Raw genomic sequence first — 20,478 nt, 5'->3', positions numbered from 1 at the left:
ATTTTAGGTTGTACCGAATTCCGTCGCCCCAGCTAGCGTTTTTATATGAATGAATGCATGTGACTCTTTATTTAAGTTAAGTTGGTTTTCTTTTTTCAAATTAAACAACATTTTTGCAAAAATTTTGTTTAATTTTTTGCTTGCATGCAGTTGCTTTAGGCAAAGCAGTGGCATAATATTTTACACTCCTAAGTCAAACTTAACACTTATGTCAGTCACACCAACTCAAAATGTCATTCCTATAACTCCATATTAACAAAAACAAAAAATAGCTATGGAATGCTTTAAAACAAAGTTAAAGGATACTGCTTCTTGTCAGAATTTGTATACAGTAATATTTTTTATTTTTGAAACTTTGTAGCAATGTCAGTTGCAAAAGTGAACAACTCCCTCTGTATAGAATTGTCCTCTTTTGTATGTGTGTGTGTACGTGTGTTTGGGAGCGTTGTTGACCGCATTCCTGTTTTGTTGTTGTCGTCGTCTTTTGTTGCCTCTGCTTGTCTTTAACACAGCGGCATGGTTTCTAGCAAATCCGCAAAGCCCCCGAGTTGTTTTACTCAGTTTTGCGGTCCCCCCACGTAGCAAAACCGCAGTTGTGCGCAGTAAAACCGACCCCTAACAACTACACTTACTCACTCAGCACACGAAAAACTCACGTAAATGCTGCCACAAATACACCTACATGCAACACACAAACACACACATCTTGTATAAACCCCAGGACCTTTAGAGCCTGTCTGTAAAAGGATTTTATTTTGTTAAGCTCTTGGGTTGGTGTCGCATGGCATGTTTTTTTTGCCTTTCTCTCCTCAAATTTCGAACATTGTACAAAGTATTGACAACAAAAACAATAGCGAAAACTGCGACAATATAGGAACAAATCGCCAAATCACTTATACACACAACAACACGTACCCACAAACGTATGCACGTGTGTATTTGTATTCCCATACACATGCGGCCCAATCTCCCATACTTCGCTTAAGTGGGTGTTTATGGGTGCAAGAGCCTAAAGTTTGCTTTAATTTAGCATTTTTCACAAAAGTCCCAATATGAAATGTTGCGAGTTTGCCGGAAGGGAAGGAGAAGTGTAAGCTCCACTTGATTCATAATTTTATTAGCCATATTATATTACAAACTGTTTGCCACAATCAGTGGCAGAAATTGTTATTGATTTTTAGCATACAAAAACTTTTGCTTGCTACATATAACAATTTTTAGTCAATAACGTGGAAATTTACACTAAGCTTACAGTTTTTTTCACAAAACCACAATTTTGTAATTAAAGTGGGTACTACAATTTGTTGCCTATAATATTGAAAACAAGTAAAAGTTCGGTCGGGCCGAATCTTATATACCCTCCACGTATGTTAAAGGTCTTGAGAGAAGCCGTTGTACAAAATTTCAGTCAAATCGGATAAAACTTGCTTCCTCTAGAGGCTCAAGAAGTCAAGACCCCAGATCGGTTTATATAGCAGCTTTATCAGGTTATGGACCGATTTCAACTATTCTTAGCACAGTTGTTGAACATAATAACAAAACACCTCATGCAAAATTTCAGCCAAATCGAATAATAATTGCGTCCTCTAGTGGCTCAAGAAGTCAAGACCCCAGATCGGTTTATATGGCAGCTATATCAGTTTATGGACCGATATGAACTATTCTTAGAACAGGTGTTGGATATCATAATAAAACACCTCATGCAAAATTTCAGCCAAATCGGATAAGAATTGTGCCCTCTAGCGGCTAAAGAAGTCAAGATCCCAGATCGGTTTATATGGCAGCTATATCGAAACATGGACCGATGTAGCACTTTTACAATCCCAACCGACCTACACCAATTAGAAGTATTTGTGCAAAATTTGAAGCGGCTAGCTTTACTCCTTCGAAAGTTAGCGTGTTTTCGACACACAGACAGACGGACGGACGGACAGACAGACGGACGGAGATGGCTAGTTCGACTTGAAATGTCATGACAATCAGGAATATATATACTTTATGGGGTCTTAGACAAATATTTCGAGGAATTACAAACAGAATAACGAAATTAGTATTCCCCCAATCTAATGGTTGAGGGTGTAAAAAACGTCCACAACTTTTGATATAGTCAGTACAAAATGGTTTAGGTATTTCTAGAGGAGGATAGTCGTTTGACAATAACTTCTAAACTGCTGAACAGATGCAGCTGTTCTTCTTCCAACCAAAAAATTGCCCTTATTAAGACTTAGATGTTACGCTTTGTGTTTTTTAAGTCGAATAGAAGTCGTATTTTTCATTCGAATTTGATGAGACATCATATGATGTTCTTAGACCAAGTATGTTACATTGATGCATAAAATGCTATTTTTACCCACCACCATAGGAGGGAGGTATAATATTCTGGTCATTTCGTTTGTAACACCCCGACACCATAGTATATATATATATATATATATATATATATATATATATATATATATATATATATATATATATATATATATATATATATATATATATATTTATATATATATATATATATATATGTTCTTTGTCGTCTCGACATTCTAAATCGATTTAGCCATGTACCTACGTCCGTCGGTCTTTCCATCCGTCTATCGAAATCACGATAGCGTTCGAACGAATGAAGATATCCGCTTGAATTGTTGCAAACTTCTTATTGATGTAGGTCGTTGGGGATTACAAATGGGCCATATGAGTGCAGAATGGGATATAGCTCTGATATAATCCGATCTCCTGGTTTGACTTCCTGAGTCCCTTGAAGCCGCAATTGTTATTACTGTGTCAGATTTGGTTCAATTCGATCAGTAACCTGATATAGCTTCCATATAAACCAAGCTCCCGGCTAGTTTTCTACAGCCCCTAGAAGCTTCAATTTATGCCTGATTTGGCAGAAATTTCGGGCGCCTTGGTAACCGAATTGGTAGCGTGCTTGGATTACCAGTGCAGGGGTCGTGGATTCGATTTCCGCCAGAAGCCTTGGTCTGTCGCTACTGTGGTATCACAATGGACCAAAAATTGTCTAAGTCAGTCTGTAAAGGACTGCCACTCTTACCTAACCTAACCTTACCTTGTCACGTAAGGTACAAGTATGCAACTAAGTTCATTTGATTAAATTTTTACCAGAAACCAAGTTTCGGCCCAGATGAACTTAGCACAATTTCACTTGTTTTATTACTATTAAAAACTCCTACAAGCTTGCCTTCGATGGTGAACAACCACGGAATGGACCCAATGAATTCAATACATTTTTACTTTTATAACGAATTTTTATTAATCCTGTTGTAGACTAGTGTTTTTATGTAAATAGTTTTGGTCTATTTAATACCTATAATAAAGCCATTTCAAATAACTATAGGCAAAGCTCTGCATGAAACAATATCCATATCAGGGATAGAAACAAATTACAATAATTTAAATTTTCATGATGAGAAAATGTTTCTCCAAATTTAAAGGAGTTGTAGCTTTATTTTGCTCTTCTTTGATGTCAATTAACTTTTAAATTCTTATATAAAACCTTTATTGTTTACTAAAGGCACAAAGGTTTCTCACTTATGTCGTTGCAGTTACCTTGATTACCAACCGATAGTCACAAAATTTCATATGGCACGCACATAAATCGTTCATTTATTTTACATGTACACTGAAAAAAAAAATCCTTTTTTATTTTAGCCAAAGATTACTAAATACTTAATTTCCCATCAACATTCCTTTAAGGAACAGGGGATACTTCTTTCATATCAATGAGTGCAGTCCGATTAAAGTTTAAGCTCAATGATAAGGGGCCTACTTTTTATGCCGAATCCGAACGGCATGCCGCATAATGACACCACTTAATAGAAAAGTTCTAACATGGCAGGATACCTCACAAATGTTACCAGCATTAGTAAGGGGATAACCTACGCTGAAAATTTTTCTGATGTTCACGCGGACATCTGGACATCCTAACCTCAGCGCTACGGTGGCCTCCATTAGATAATGGATATAATTGTTAAATATGTACGGCATTTTCCCAACTTATCCTGCAAAAAATTTCTTATTCAAAGCTCCTTTATACAGACGCTCAATGACTCTTTGAGTGTGGGTGCGGTTTTCACATTTGGATGACACAGTTGAAAATGCTGTTCGTTGAAAATACCTTTCGTTTGAGTTTTATATTAATGTGAACGGTTTACTTCACGAGCCGTGATAGCTGTGAGCACCATACAGGCTGGTGCATTGAGCTCCAATCTGTGTGGTTTTTATTGCTGTTACGAGAAGCTCAGCTGCGAGCTACCGGGCGGGTCCACAGGTTGCGGATAGTGGAATGCTCCATACGGAGTAGCTGAAACGGCAACCGTGGATAATCAGCGGTATCGAGCGGAGAGTCTCAGTGAGAGGGCGGGCGGCACCGGCTCTTGTACAAATACATAAAGATAAAGAAAAAGAGGCACAGGACACATCATAGTTTATCGCCGATCCTATGAATGACCACTATTAATAACCTATTTCGGATCCTGACTTTAGAGGGATTTGAACCCTTCTACTGCGCAGACAATGTTATAATACTTCCAAAGGGTAGGGATCCGAATCACTTTGCAGAAAGGCCCATGCCATTGGCATAGGACTGGCCTAGATCTAAAAGTTGAATTTTAACCCAGATATGACTGAAATCTGCCTGTTTACGAGGAAGACGAAGATAAGGCAAACTGACCTACCACATTTCCTTAACAAAACTATTTTAATATCCTGTAACCATATGTGCTCATAGGTTACCATGTCCGCCATGTCCTTGGTCCAAATCCCGGCGAGAAGATCAGAAAAAAATTTCAGCGGTAGCTGTTGTTGTTGCACCTACATTGCATGTGGAGGTAGCGATCCACGTCAAACTCCTAAAGATGAGTAAGCGCGAATGTGATGGCCATTGGTTATTTGAAGGCTCCAAACAAACTTTCCTTATCATATGGAGCATCATAGGCACTCAGTATTTAAGCAAGAGCCGATGCCGACCGGCTTCTCACTGTGAGTCTGCACTCGATACCGCTGATTGTCCGCGACTACTGTTGCAGCTACTCCACATAGCGATCCTCGTCGAACTCCTAAATATGAGTAAGCTTCGCTGCGCGAATGTGATGGCCATTGGTTATTTGAAGGCTCCAAAAAACTAGCTTTGTCATATCGAGCATCATAGGCACTCAGTATTTAAGCAAGAGCCGGTGCCGACCAGCCTCTCACTGTGAGTCTCCACTCGATACCGCAGATTGTCCGCGACTGCAGTTGCAACTACTCCATATATGAAGCATCCCACTATCAGCTCAGCTGAGAGCTACCGTGCACGGTAAGTAGTTTTCTCGAGAAAACTACTTATGACCCCCTCACAGATCGGAGCTCAAAGTTTCTGTCTGTGTGGTGTTGATAGTTATCCCGTGCCGGCCAGCGGTAGTTTCCCCTCCTAGTGCTGGGGACACTTGTGAGGTAATTACCTTAGGTAATCAGCCGTATAAACTTGTCTACCAGCTTGTTGTTGTTGGTATAGCAGTTTGTTGTGTTATATCTTTCGTCTGCTTGATTCTGTTGAGTGTTAAAATCCAGGAACTCTACGATGGGGTGCGTCCACAGGGATCTGGGTCTGAGTCGAGTGGGTCCGGCGGGGCTGTTAAACAGGTGTGGTGTATCGTGTGGTCCCTGGTTACAATCGGGACATACATCTTGCACGTCGGCATCAATCCTTGCTCTGTAGAAGTTGAGGTCGCTGAATCTGCCGGAACGTAATTGACCCAGAACTACTCTGGTTTGCCGGGGGAGATCGTTCTCCAGGGACTACATTCACCCGGTAGCTATTTACCGCATCTGCTACCGTGTCTGCATGAATGTTGTCTAGACCTGCTTGATATGCAGCTTGATCTAGAGATTCTCTCTTGTATCGCTGTACCTCACGCTCTAGATCATGTGGATCTACCTTAAGGCTTCTTCTATCCACAAGATGATGATTGGATGGTCTCTGCGATAACAGCCCAAAAGGTATTGCTTAGACAGCATCTTCTGATGGAGGTGGTCCACATGAAAACTGAGTAGACAGCTTCGTCTAGTGGTATCGCTCTGCGACAAGCCGTTCGGACTCGGCTATAAAAAAGTGCGTCTCTTATAATTGAGATTAAACTTGTATCGGACAGCACTCAATGATATGAGAGATGTGTTCCCGCCATTCCTTAAGGAATGCTCATGTTCAAATTTGCAATTTTGCAAGGTCAAATACTTAAAAGTGATCTAGGCAGATACTAACATACGCCGCAGTAGTTTGTTGAATTGCGAAGGAGAAAAGGGGTAACATAAGGACAATACAACAGGTTCAAAGAGATGTGTTCCCGCTGTTCCTTAAGGAATGTTCATGGTAAAATTTGCAATTTTACTAGGTCAAACACGTAAAAGTGATCTAGGCCGATACTGACATACGCCGCCGTAGTTTGTTGGAGTGCGATGGCGAAAAAGTGTAACATAAGGACAAGTTAAGAATAAGTATAACAAAGAACAGGTTGTCTTAGCAAAGGAGGGGCGATGGGAACCAAGCCTACTAGGACTTAGGGGACTATTCTAGATACAGAGATCAAGTATGAGACAGCCGCTGCGGCTATGAAACTTGAGGCGATAAAGAAGCAAATAGAAGTAAGGAGAAAATCATAAGATCGCTAGATAACGGTGGTGACGATAGAAAATCTGGATGGTATGGAAAAGGTTTCCGATTGGATACCTGAGAAGACACTTGAGGTCGAGTGCGAGGCACTGCTGCCAGCGGCACAGCCTGGGATTGACGGAACCCTAGTATTGCCGTCTGGAAGAATATGGTACACAGATGGATGAAATCTAGAGGAAAGAGTGGGCTTGGGGGTTTACATTGAACCCAGGGACTGAGATCTGTTTTAGGCTGCCTGACCATAACATGGTCCGTCAGGAGGAAATACGGGCGATCACGTAATATGTGAGGTAGTTGTTGTTTTTGTTGTTGCAGTGTGTTGTACACTAAGTCGGCAACCCTTGCCGATGAAGAACTCCATCGGGTCAATCCGGTACGTCTATATTCTTGATCTTCGTAAAATACTAAGACAATCTAGCGAAGTTGGTCCATACGTCTGTCAGTCAGTTTGTGGTAATCAACCTACAGTCTTAAAATTGAATTGAATTGAAATTTTGCACAGATCCATAGACAGGTTAAGTTCGAAGATGTATTATATTGGACAATACCTTCATATAGCTCCATATAGACCAAGCTCTCGATGTAGGGACTTGAACCCTCATAAGGGTCATTTATTATGCGATTTTGCGCATTGACACCGATCTCTCGATGCATGGTCCTGAAACCCCATAAGGCTCATTCATTATCCGATTTCGTGCAGCGACCTATGTTAGGTCCTTCGAAGCCTGTGCTGGCTTTGGTTTAGATCAGACCATATTTCGATATCGGCCACTACAGGTTTCACAAATGTTGCAAATTCACCGGATTTTGTCAAAATATGATTAATATATTTATGTACCTTAGGTAAAGGGTAACCAGAGTTCGTCCCGGCAGAACTCATAGCTTTTTTTACTCATTTTAATTTAATTTACACACAAACATATGCCAACAAAAATGTTGGCATTCATTTCGAAATTCAAATTCAAATTTCACCAACAAGATCAATGCAAACAAGCCTAAAAGGAGCAAATCGAGAAAAATAAACCTCAGGGCATCTTGATTTTATTTTGAGTACTCGTAATTGTTAAATATGTTTTATTGTGGATTTTTTCTTTTTTTTTTTTTGTATCTTTGTTGCTTTACATATTCCTCACATAATGTAGGCTATGACAGAGAGAGAGAGGCTGAAATCCGAAACTTTTGGATTGTAGCCAAATGCCATGTTCCAATTATAGTGGCTTTTTTGCGCTCCTCTGTCATCGCAAATGCACATACAAAGGCCATTTTTCACATTTTCAAATATTTATTTTGTGTTGCAATTTACTAAATAGAGGACAACACACCGACTTTTTGTTTTTTTAACAAATGAAGTGAAATTGAGTTTGAAAAGTGACTGTTGTGAAAAACCAGCAAATTTTTAAACAAAAAAAAAAACTCTTTGATTTTTCACAGTTTAAATCATGTCATATAATGTGCGCACATTAAAACAATTTATGCTAAAGAGAAAAATAAATAAACACAAATTATGCAGCTTAACATTTAGTCAAACCTAATGAAAAAATCAAAAAAAAAAACCCATACCGTTAAAAATGTTCAGCAACGCCACATTAAAAACTCGCCGGCATAGTTATCATCGCCATTGTTGGTGAAACATAAAGGCCAATATATTTATTATGATGAAAATAATTAAATCAATTTGTGGAGTACACACTCACACGACGAACATCATGGCATTGCGTCCATCATAACACATCAAAAGAAAAAAAAAACAAAAAATCCCACTCTGTCCTCAAATAGTGGGTAAACAGTGCATTACCAATTATTTTTACTACACCACTGCATATCAATAAAAACAGCAGCAACATAACGGCCTCAAATCCCTGTGTCGTCGGTTTGTGCGAGTGTGTGGGGCAAGTGAAATCCATCAGGATGTTTGGTTGTATTTATCAGCTATGGGATTGGTAAGTAGTGTAATTATTAAAAATTTCCTGCAATATAAAATTGAATTTATTTCTGCCATGTTATCAATGTGTTTAATGAAAGTTAAAAATAAACTATAATTTTTTTTACCACAAAATGTTTATATATCCCTATTTTGGGGCTATATAATATTAATATATTTTTTGAATTTTTTGAAGCTTCTTCTTGGTTAACTGCTACAGAGCATTTGATTCTTTAGCCAAACTCTGAAAAAATTTCCAAGTTCTTCGATATTCTTCTAAACTTCTTCAATTTCCAAAACCTACAAGTATTTATTTCTATTTGGTGTTTTCATGGGATTCTTGGTCTTCCTTTTCTGGTTACACCGTTTTGTTCATATTAAAATGATTTATATTTCCACCAACATAGGTTGTGAGGCTTGGAGTTCCAAATCGAAATATTGATTTGGAACTCCATAAAGTATAATATGGATATAATAAAATATAATTTTTGTTGCAAATCGATATTTCGAGGTTTTTCCAATAACTATATTAGTATACCTCCAAATACTATATTAGTATAACTATATTAGTATACCTCCACTTCTCTTCCGGTTTCATCTACTGACTAGGTCATATTGTTAGAATAAATGAAGATCTTTCATTTATATTCTACATACTTATCTCTTCATTTCGTTGGCAAAACCTCAAAATATTGATTTGCAACCCCATAAATTATGTATGCTGCTTTTGATCATCTTGACACTCTAAGTCGATGTAGCCATGACTTTATGAATTAAGATATCCGCTTGAAGTTTGCATGCAAATGCATATTGCAAATTTTGCCCATGAACATTCCACTAAGAAACAGAGGCAAACTTCTTACATATTAATGAGTGCAGTCCGATTAAAGTTTAAGTTCAATGATAAGGGGCCTCCTTTTTATAGCCGAGTCCGAACGGCTTGCCGCAGTGCGACACCTCTTTGAAAAGAAGTTTTACGTAGCATAGTACCTCACAAATGTAGCCAGCATTAGGAGGAGAAAACCACCGCTGAAAATGTTTTCTGATGGTCCTGCCAGGATTCGAACCCAGGCGTTGAGCGTCATAGGCGAACATGCTAACCCCTGCGCTACGGTGGTCTCCATAGATACTTCTTATTGATGTAGGTCGCTGGGGACTGTAAATGGGTCATATCGGTTTAGATTTCCATTAAGCTCCCATATGAAGTGGTCCCTCGATATGACGTCTTAAACCTCTTTAAGTTTTAATTATTGTCCGATTTGGCTTAAAATTTCCACGGAGTGGTTTGTCATAACTTCCAACATCCGTGGTAAGTGTGGTCCAAATTGGTATTTAAAATGCCGATTTTGAAACCATCTTTGCCCGAAAGGGGTATTTTGGAGATTTTTGTAAAAAAAATCGGGTAAAACTTAGTGCAGTGCGCAGTGTGCGACGCACTGCTGCCACTGGTACAGTCTTGGATTGACGGAACTGTAGTATTGCCACCTGGAGGATCATGTTACATGGATGGATCAGAGCTAGAGGACAGAGTGGGCCTGGGGGTTTACATTGAAAACCCAGGGACTGACATCTGTTTTAGACTTCCTGACCATAATACGGTCCTGCAGACGGAGATCCGGGAAATCATGGTATGCGTGTAGTGGTGTGGTGCTAACGCGAAGACGTCGAGTGTGAACATCTTTACCGACAGTAAAATTGCCATAAGGGCAATAACAACCAGGACGGTAAGGCCACGAACGGTCTTGCAGTGTAAGAAGGAGATTAACGCCTTCTCTCAGGATGGGAAAATCCGCATCGTTTGGGTGCCGGGCTATAACGGAGTAAGGGGAAATTAAAGGGAGACGATTTGGCGGTGAAGGCCAGAGGACTGCCGTCAATGAACTTGGTTAACCCGAAGCCTTTCGGGTCGACGCAGTCCGAGTTAAGGGAGGACTGCCGTCAATAAAATTGGTTAACCCTTTCGGGTCGACGCAGTCCGAGTAAAGGGAGTGTGCGACGAATGCGCGTGCAACATTGTGGAACAGCGAAACGGTTGGTGAGACGGCGAAAATCCTATGGGGGGATCCAGATCGTGAGAAGACGAGGCTATTACTGAAAGGAAGCAAGAAGGAGGTCAGTGTAGCTATTGGTATCATAACGGGACACATACGGTACTTAGGTGGAGATACAATATCAGACATGAACCAACTTAGGGAAGTGGTATTGAAGACAATTAACGATTTTGTAAGTAGCACGGAATTCCTAACTTAAAATTTTCTTTTTAGAGGTTATTTTATAGTTTTTAGAAAGCACACCAAGCCGATTACTGGCTTAGATGTATGTCCATAGTGGTATGGGGCGGATTAATATCTGCACTTTCTTTTCAACCTAACCTAACCTAAAACTTATTTTTGGGTTTTTAAAGACACTTTTATCTGTAAAAATCAAAAAGAGCTATTAAGATCTTTGTATTTGTTTTTTCTCAGAATTTTCATAGTTTGGCTGACCAAATTTTCTTGAAATACCAAGGTTACCAACTTTATGGGCCTGCCAAAAGGCACCAGGACCAGCAAGGGCCTTGAAATTTTGAACACGATCTTGCTAACACCTCAGCTTTAAACTTTCTATTTCAAAGAGATATCTCTACCCGTTTTCACACGGCATATTTTTATACCCACCACCATAGGATGGGGGTATACTAATCTAGTCATTCCGTTTGTAACACCTCGAAATATTCGTCCAAAACCCTATAAAGTGTATATATTCTTGATCGTCTCGACGTTCTAAGTCGATCTAGCCATGTCCGTGCGTCCGTCTGTCGAAATCACGATAGCGGTCTAACGCGAAAAGCTAGTGGATTGAAATTTTGCACAGATACTTAATATTGATGTAGGTCATTGGGGATTGCGAATGTGCCATATCGGTTCAGATTTAGATATAGCTCCCATATAAACTGATCTCCCAATTTGACTTTTTGAGCCCCTGGAAGCAGCGATTTGACTGAAACTATGCATGTGGTGTTCCGTTATGACTTCTAACAATGGTGCGAAGTACGGTCCAAATCGGTCTATAACCTGATATAGCTCCCATATAAACCGATCGCCCGATTTGACTTGATGCCCTGGAAACCGAAATTTTTGTCCGATTTGGCCGAAATTTTCGTACGGTGATCTGTTACGACTTCATATAACTGTGACAAATACGGTCCAAATCAGTCTATAACCTGATATTGCTCCCATTTAAACCGGTCTCTCGATCATCCTTGTTCGGCTCCTAGAAGCTTTAATTTTTGCTGGTTTGACAGAAGTTTGGTATGTAGAATAAAATTATGCCCTTTAACTAAATTTATTTTGTATAATTTTTGGCAGAATTCATGGTGGTGGGTTCCCTAGATTCGGCCCGGCTGAACTTAGTACGCTTTTACTTGTTTTAAATCAACCAACACGCAAGGAATGTCCCCCTATGTACGCAGTGCATTGCGTTGGCAATTGAAAAGTTAGGAATCGGAAGCGGGGAAAAAGGGAGTAGTGTTTCTAGACATTTCATTTAAATTTATGAATTTCATAGTCAGTTGGGAAAACATTGGCAGGAAACCGATTCCACATACGAACAGTTAGGCCAAAATTCTCTCTATAGTCCAGTCAGCTGACCAATCAATAAAAAACGGCTGTGAGTTCGTAGAAAGCCTAGGCTAACATCCGTGGAGCACACAGCATTTACGAATCGATAGAACATCGTCACAAAACCCACATTACAATGCTACTCAATGGAGACAGCAGACCAGAACTCCCAAGGATGATTTGGAATCTTCAGCCCACACATGTGATTATATTCCATCTTCGGCTCGATGTAGGTAGCATAGATATTGAAAAAGACAGAGGGAGTGAAATAATTCTTGCATCGCTTAAGAATGGCCAAACACCTGGATGATTCGTCAGTCAAACACTTAGGTGCTTCATCAGATTGTATCTTCAAGGCCAGTTCATCAAGAGAATCTGACTATACCGTCGGTAGATATTGACGATTGGATTGAGTCAGCCGATCGTTTGTGTGACAACAAATAAGACAGCTTTTTCCGTGCATTAAAATCTACTCTGCTCATTCAACCCCACTTGGAAATGTCCAGTCCTGGCATATTGTCTCATCCATCTTCTGTCTTCGGTTTTCCGAAAAGTTGGTCTATGGTATGAATGACAAAGCGAACATTTCAACCAGCAGGTTGACCTTATTTGCAGGGTCATTGACCAAATATTCACTGACTCGTTAAAAAAAGGCTAACCTGCTGGTTAAAATGTTCACTCATGGTCATCTTTAACAAGATTTGGGATAATCGACGAGTTGTCTTTAAGTCTTTTAATAAATGACTAGAAGCTCTTGCTTCCCCTTGGAAAAGCAATAACTTTGACACATAGACATTGTTCGTGTAGGACCTTTTGCGCATAAGTACTTTGACACACGAAGTTTTTGGCTGTTTATGGGGGTTTTGGGTAGGGCGTTCCCCTCAGTAATTGACCAAATTAAAATACCAATATTGTGTAGTTGTGTTACTATACGAAATAGTGGCTAACGTGATGCAGGTGTTAACATATCCATCTTTAACCCTGAACGTCTTGATTTGAATCCTGGCGGGGTTTGGTTATATAGGCCCCAAAAAAAATTTTTTGTCCTAAGAACTCCAAAGCCTTTTGGGGTTTTGCTCTACTGACCTAATATCGTCATCCTCACATGGAATTTCCCACCTCCCCGTTTAGCTGTTCTACTGTTAACAGATCAGCAAAAATTTTTTAATAATGTATTTTTATTCAACGACCAATTCTTCAATATTTATATAAAAATTTTACAGAACTTTAACCAAAGAAGACACCATAAACTTTCATCGTACAAATTATTCAGCAATCTTTAATATTTTTCGAGCTTCTCTATCACATATCGGTAAGGCCATAATATTTCGAAAAATTTATTCCTTTTATCACTATGCATGAGACCAAGGTTCAGTCTTCAGGCATGGTTTCAATCACCTTTTTTACACACAGAGACAAATGTATGTGTGTTTGTTTGTTTTTGTTTAATTCATCACAATGTCCTTCTTTAATGTATGTCATGAGTTCTTTCCTTTAATGTTGCATCGTCATCATCAACCTCGATGTTGTCCAATTTAACATGATGTCCACAACTTGGTTGTGTTACTGCCATATAATGAAACTTGTTGCAAGACATGCGCATGATTTGATAGCACCCTATATTTGGTATAAATAATATAGGACAAAGAAAATGAATGAAAATTTATATTGGATGCCGTTTAGATACAGAAAAACCAATATACCATATACTACTTAAGTCTGGTACGCCATAACATTCCAATGCCCCTAAACAATTTCTTTTATTTTCAAACCCCATTATTGAATTATTATTGAAGAATTTAAGGAAATCTAAAAATTTTGAAGGACCTACTTGGTGCCACATTTATTTTACTCATCTGAAATATATTCTCCAATTCCTTTTGATATCCTACACCACTACTGTAGTACCGAGTAATATAACTAAGAACTAAGAACCACTTTCTGATTCGATTAAGTTATGCCCATCTGTCTGTCCATGTTAATTTGTGTACAAACTACAGGTCGTAATTTGCATCCGATGGTCATTAAATTTAGCACCGACATGTTTTTTATACCCACCACCGTAGGATGGGGTATACTAATCTAGTCATTCTTTTTGTAATATCTCGAAATATTCGTCTAAGACCCCATAAAGCGTATATATTCTTGATCGCCTCGATGCTCTGAATCTATCTAGACATGCCCGTCCGTCGGTCCATCCGTCCGACCGCCTGTCGAAATCAGATTAATATTAATGTTGGTCATTGGGGATTGCAAATGGACCATATCGGTCCAGAATAACATATAGCTCCCATATAAACCAATCTCCCTATTTAACTTCTCGAGCCCCTATAAGCCCCAATTTTTGTCCGATTTGGCTGAAATGTGGTGTTCTGTTTTGACTTTCAACATCTCTGCCTAGTACGGTGCAAATCGGTCTATAACCTAATATAGCACCCATATAAAACGATCTTCCGATTTGATTTGTTAAGTCCTTAAAAGTCGCAATTTTTATCCGATTTGGCTGAAATGGAGCATGAGGTGTTCTGTTACAACTTCCACCAACTGTGCCAAATACGGTCCAAATCGGTCTATTACCTGATTCAGCTCCCTCATAAATCGATCTCCCGATTTGACTTTTTGAGCCCTTACAAGCCGCATTTTTTGTTCGATTTGGATGAAATTTTGCATATAGTGTTCTGTTATGACTTCCAATAACTGTACCTAGTACGGTCTAAATCGGTCTATTACCTGATATAGCTCCCATATAATCCGATCTCCCGATTTTACTTCTTGAGCCCTTACGAGCCGCAATTTTTGTCCGATTTGGATGAAATTTTGCATATAGTGTTCGTTATGACTTCCAATAACTGTAACTAATAGGGTCTAAATCGGTCTATTACCTGATATAGCTCCCATATAAACCGATCTCCCGATTTGACTTCTTGAGCCCCTGTAAGCCGCAATTTTTGTCCGGTTTGGCTGAAATTTAGCATGTAGTGTTCTGTTATGATTTCCACCAACTGTGCCAAATACGGTCCAAATCGGTCTATAACCTAATATAGCTCCCACATAAATCGTTCTCCCAAATTGACTTCTTCAGTCTATACAAGTCGCATTTTTTGTCCGATTTGGCTGACATGGAGCATGTGGTGTTCTGTTATGACTTTCAACATCTCTGCCAGGTATGGTCCAAATCGGTCTACATCCTGATATAGCTCCCATATAAATCGATCGGCCGATTGGACTTCTTGAGCCCTTACAAACCCCAATTTTTGTCCGATTTGGCTGAAATTTTGCATGCAGTGTTCTGTTATGACTTCCAATAACTGTACCTAGTACGTTCCAAATCGGTCTATTACCTGATTCAGCTCCCATATAAACCGATGTCCCGATTTGACTTCTTGAGTCCATACAAGCCGCAATTTTGTCCGATTTGACTTAAATTTTGCATGCGGTGTCTGTTACAACTCCCACCAACTGTGCCAAATACGGTCCAAATCAGTCTATAACCCGATTTAGCATGCATGTAAAGCGATCTCTCGATCATCCTTGTTCGGTACCTAGAATCTAAAATGTTTACTGGTTTGACAGAAGTTGGGTATTCAGTATCGCCCGATTTTCACTTTGAAAGGCTTTGTAAGAGCATTTATCAATTGGTCTTCTCAAGATTTTGCACAACGCTTTCGTCTACAACTACCGACAGATCCTTTTTATTTTGGTCGAAATTGGTTTAGATTTGGATTGGATATATTGGGTTGCCCAAAAAGTAATTGCGGATTTTTCATATAGTCGGCGTTGACAAATTTTTTCACAGCTTGTGACTCTGTAATTGCATTCTTTCTTCTGTCAGTTATCAGCTGTTACTTTTAGCTTGCTTTAGAAAAAAAGTGTAAAAAAAGTATATTTGATTAAAGTTCATTCTAAGTTTTATTAAAAATGCATTTACTTTTTTTTTTAAAAAATCCGCAATTACTTTTTACCATATATGTAAATGTTTGTCCGATTTGGACTAACATTGCAATAACGTAGTCCATTTTTAACCGATTCACACGAAATTGCATGAGACATTCTCTTATGACTCTTGACATTTCTGGAGAATTTCACCGAAACCGGTTAAGTTTAAAATATAGCTTCCATATACATGTATCACCCAATTTTGATTTCTAGAGTCCTTGCAAGCGCATTCATCATCCGATCTTCTCAAAGTTTTGCACAACACTCCCCTCTTCAAGTTACACAATACCTAAGGATTTCGGGCGAAATCGCTTCAAATTTTAATATAGCTCCCATATATGTATGTATATATATATATATGGACATCATATTATAATAGTTTTCCTGGTCGCATCAATGCCTCACTTATTTTCCATTTCCATTTGCAAGCACCTTATCTATCTACCATTCATTGCAATTCAAAACCATCGATGATGATAGATTTACATTGTTTTCCCAAACTTATGGATGTTTTATGCTGACCAAGCGATTTATAAATCGCCACCTAGCCAACTGTATAGCTGCAGACTTGCCTGCTGCTCTGCGACTGGCTCTGGATGGCAATAAGCTGAGCCGATTGTATGCAACAAATTGTGCACTCGCGATAGGCTTTTGTTAGAGTTTAATCAATTAAAAGCAATTAAGTGGGCACAAATGGGTTTACCGCCTTTTCTATAGAAATGGTGGCGGCAAAGGTAACAGTCACCATATTGTCGTAGGTCAGTCACTGTACGAGCAATGGGGGGCAGTCATTAGGGTCTCCAAGCTGACCGTGGTTTTCGAAACAATTTTATAAGCAATGGGGGAAACAACAGAGGGCATGCAAGCAGGGATTGACAAATTGGCTGCCCACCTAAATGGGTGCTTTTGTGGTTGACAAATGATGCGCTCGGAAAAAGATTAAATACTAATTGCGTGCGTGTCTGTGTTTATTTTTTGTTCGATGTATCCCGTTCATTGAAAATTTCCTCTTGTTTTTGCAAAGATTTTCATTGTTGAGAGATAAATGACGTATTACGAAATGAATGAATGAATGACCTCCATTATTATTCCACATGCCATTGGTAATGACCCCCTTCTTTAATCGCTCATTCTTTTCTCTCTACCCCTATAGGTTAGAAGCGCCACCGCTGTTCTCAGCGGCCACCATGGACGCCAAGAAATTGCAACAGTTGCAGCAAGCGCAAACGGTTCAAAAGAAAATACCATTGGCCTATCAAACGAACATCGCCGATTATCGCACAGCCACTCACTCACCAGTCTTCCAGCAACAGCAGCACCAGCAACATGGCAACTATCATATGGCCAGTCATATGAGTAGTGCCGCTCATTATCAACAGAGTCCCACAACAACTTCATCGAGTGGCGGTGGACCGCTCTCACCCATTGACATACAACCGCAAGCGAGTAAATTGCTGCTTAAGCACCAACTACAAAACTCCGGAAGTGGAGGCAGTTCCATACAGAGTTCACCCTATCATCAGGCATCCATATCATCGGGCTATCCGACAAGTAGTGGCGGAGGCACCGACCAGTTGTATCAGTCGCCACCTGAGCGCACATATCTGCAGGCGGCTGGCAGGTTAGGCTCATCGAATGCCTCTGCCTTGGCGCTACAGCAGCAATATCAGCAGATACAGCAGGCAAAGTTACAGGCCCAGATAGCCTCACAAAATGAGGCCATACAACAGCAGCAGCAAAGAAATTTTGCCATGCGTCAAGCCATGAATGCGGCCGCCCCCCAAAGCCATTATCATATGTCGTCGCAACAGGGCCAGGGCCCACCACAGCAACACCAACAGCGAGCACCGCCATCATCACTGAATTTGACCAATCAATTTCAACCGGCCTCAGGACCCTTGAAGGTCAATCAACAAAATTCCCAGAAGTCATCGCAGCACTACCACCAGCAACAACAGGAACAGATCTACGGTCACCATCAGCAACAGCAGCAACATCAACAGCAACAGCAACAAATGCAAATGCAACAGCTGCAGCAACAAATGCAACAGCAACAGCAGCAACAACAACAACAACAGCAGCAGCAGCATCATGCCCATGCCCTGCAGCATCGTTCGAAATCGGATCTGCAAACGCCCAACAGCAACGATCAAAGCCCCATTTACATACAGCAGAATCATCCCGGACATGTTGTGAATCAGGCTGTGCAAACCCAAATTTCTACGGTAGCTAAGGCCACCACCATCACAAAGACCCCCAGCTCCGAGGATTCCTCTTCTGCCTCGGCCAAGAGTCCCACACACGCTCCCTTGGACCGCAAGAAGTCGGCAGGTAGTTCCACTTCCAATGCTCAAGCTCTAAAGTCGCCCATCACCAAGAGGCCCCCCAACTCCCCAGTCACCATATCAGGTTGGCTGTACAAACAAGGCTCAGATGGCCTTAAGGTTTGGCGCAAACGTTGGTTTGTCCTGGCCGAGTACTGCCTCTACTACTACAAGAGTCCGGATGAAGAAAAGGTTTTGGGCTCCATCCTCTTGCCGTCATACAAGGTCTCCGCCTGCTTGCCCGAGGATAAAATCTATCGCAAATTTGCCTTCAAGTGCGAACATCAGAATATGCGCACCTATTGGCTGGCTGCCGAAAATGCCGAATCCATGGTTCAATGGGTAAGAGCTTTGAGTGCGGCCACCATGATGCAGGCCACTCATGGCAGTGCTGGTGACTCCTCGGAGCATCCCAGTGGCTCATCATCGGTTAATCACAGTGGCGAGAATTCCGATTCTGGCATTAACACCCTACAAAGCAAAATGTCAGGCCATGGCCAGGTGACCCCGGCCTCCGACAATGGTGGTGGGGTGACAGCTTCAAGCAGTAATAGTGGAGGTGGTGCTCAACCTCTCTATGCCAATGCTCCTCCTAAGCCTAGACGTATTACCGATGGAGGCTACTCCTCGCCATCACCCGAACATTCGGTGGACAACGAAAGGACAAGATCAAGTCAACAGCAACAGCAGACTAGTCGCCGCAGTGGCATCATGTCACCCTCTCTGCAGCAAATGCAGCAGCAACAATACCAACAGCAGCAGCAGCAACAACAACAACAACGCTCCCAACATCATGCCATTTACGACACACGAACGGGCAATGTGTCCTCAGCCATACGCATACCACAGCAACAATCGAATTACAATTTGGATAATCTCGAGTCACAGTATCAACAACAATTGACCTTGAGTCCCGAGGAATATCCTTCATCGCCTCTGGGCAGTCCTTCACAGTACATGGATGCTCAAATGGAACAGCAGATAATGCAGCTGCAACAGCAACGCATGGCTGTTGACGATATCTATGGAGAGCGTGAGTTGTATATGCAACGTTTGATACAACAGCGCTATCCTCCCAATATGGCAGGGTATGGTGTGGCAGAGCGTCGCACGCCAGATGCCTATGGGCGTTCCAAAAATCGTCTCTTCTCCGATTACGAAGACATTTACAATTTAACTGCTGCCGAAACGGCTGCACAAGCAGCACTATTGCAAGAGGCTGCATCCTATCGGCGTCCTCTTTCACCCCCCAGTTACGAGGATAACAAATATATGCCAACAGTACCATCACGTTACACACCAAATCATTTGGAGGTAAGTTCCAAAAAATGCCTAAATTCATTATACCGAAGGGAAATGAAATGAAGAAGAGATTTAGCATAAACTTTTAGACATGTCATGGTAAAAACGATCACAAAATTTAACAAATAATTGTAAAGTATGGAATTTTCAAAATATTGACAAAAATACCCAAAATGCCCTTAAACGGACAAATATGAATGGAAAAGGTGTAATTTTTTTATGGTTAAGTCTTTAACTTTTTACTCGTTAACTCTTGCTTGGCAGGTCGCTGTTCTTCACCCCAGATGTGACAATTTCCTTGTTAACGATCCATTTGCCTTATCGCTGAACAGCTGTTGTTATAGAGCACGAATAATAAATTTGAACTATGATGAAATGACAGAGTAAACTAAACACTTTTCATTTTCACAAATCATGTTCGGCCACAACTATCAACCAGTGCTGCCACCTCGAAAAACTTAACTCAAATAAATTCACCCTTTATTTAACTGCATCCGATATTGAGATCGTTCTATCTTAGCAGCGAAGGGCATTTGTCTTCATAGTGAAGAGACAAATCTCTGTTTTCTAAGTGTGGGCATTGGGACCCCTCGGTTTGGCGCATTGAAATGAAAGTCCAAGACTATCTCTCTCTCTGCCTATATAAAACATATGGATTCCCTCAGAATATTATGACAGCATCTGCATAGCAACTTGTTAAGTCTTTCAATGTGTCCTCAGCGTGCC

The 20,478-nt window shown here is 40.5% G+C and overlaps 1 protein-coding gene across 15 annotated transcripts in view; it reads left to right on the top strand.

Annotated features, from left to right (window-relative positions):
- The window catches only part of LOC106082286 (uncharacterized), a 453,600-nt gene that overhangs the window by 322,432 nt on the left and 110,690 nt on the right, over positions 1–20,478 (top strand). For 14 of the 15 annotated variants that reach the window (XR_001220481.2, XR_001220484.2, XM_013244761.2 and 11 more), the window contains exons 2-3: positions 8,102–8,610; positions 17,280–19,764. Coding sequence is in view for 13 of the 15 variants with exons in the window: in XM_013244761.2 (XP_013100215.2) it covers positions 8,579–8,610; positions 17,280–19,764 (2,517 nt within the window). In the remaining 2 variants the exon portion in view is untranslated. The remainder of the gene's footprint in view (positions 1–8,101; positions 8,611–17,279; positions 19,765–20,478) is intronic. The other variant, XM_059363388.1, reaches the window with a different exon arrangement.

The sequence above is a fragment of the Stomoxys calcitrans genome, chromosome 2 (genome assembly GCF_963082655.1).
Source record: "Stomoxys calcitrans chromosome 2, idStoCalc2.1, whole genome shotgun sequence".
Classification (NCBI taxonomy): Eukaryota; Metazoa; Arthropoda; class Insecta; order Diptera; family Muscidae; genus Stomoxys; species Stomoxys calcitrans.
Note: the sequence above shows the minus strand (reverse complement) of the source record. Positions and strands in the feature narration are given on the sequence as shown.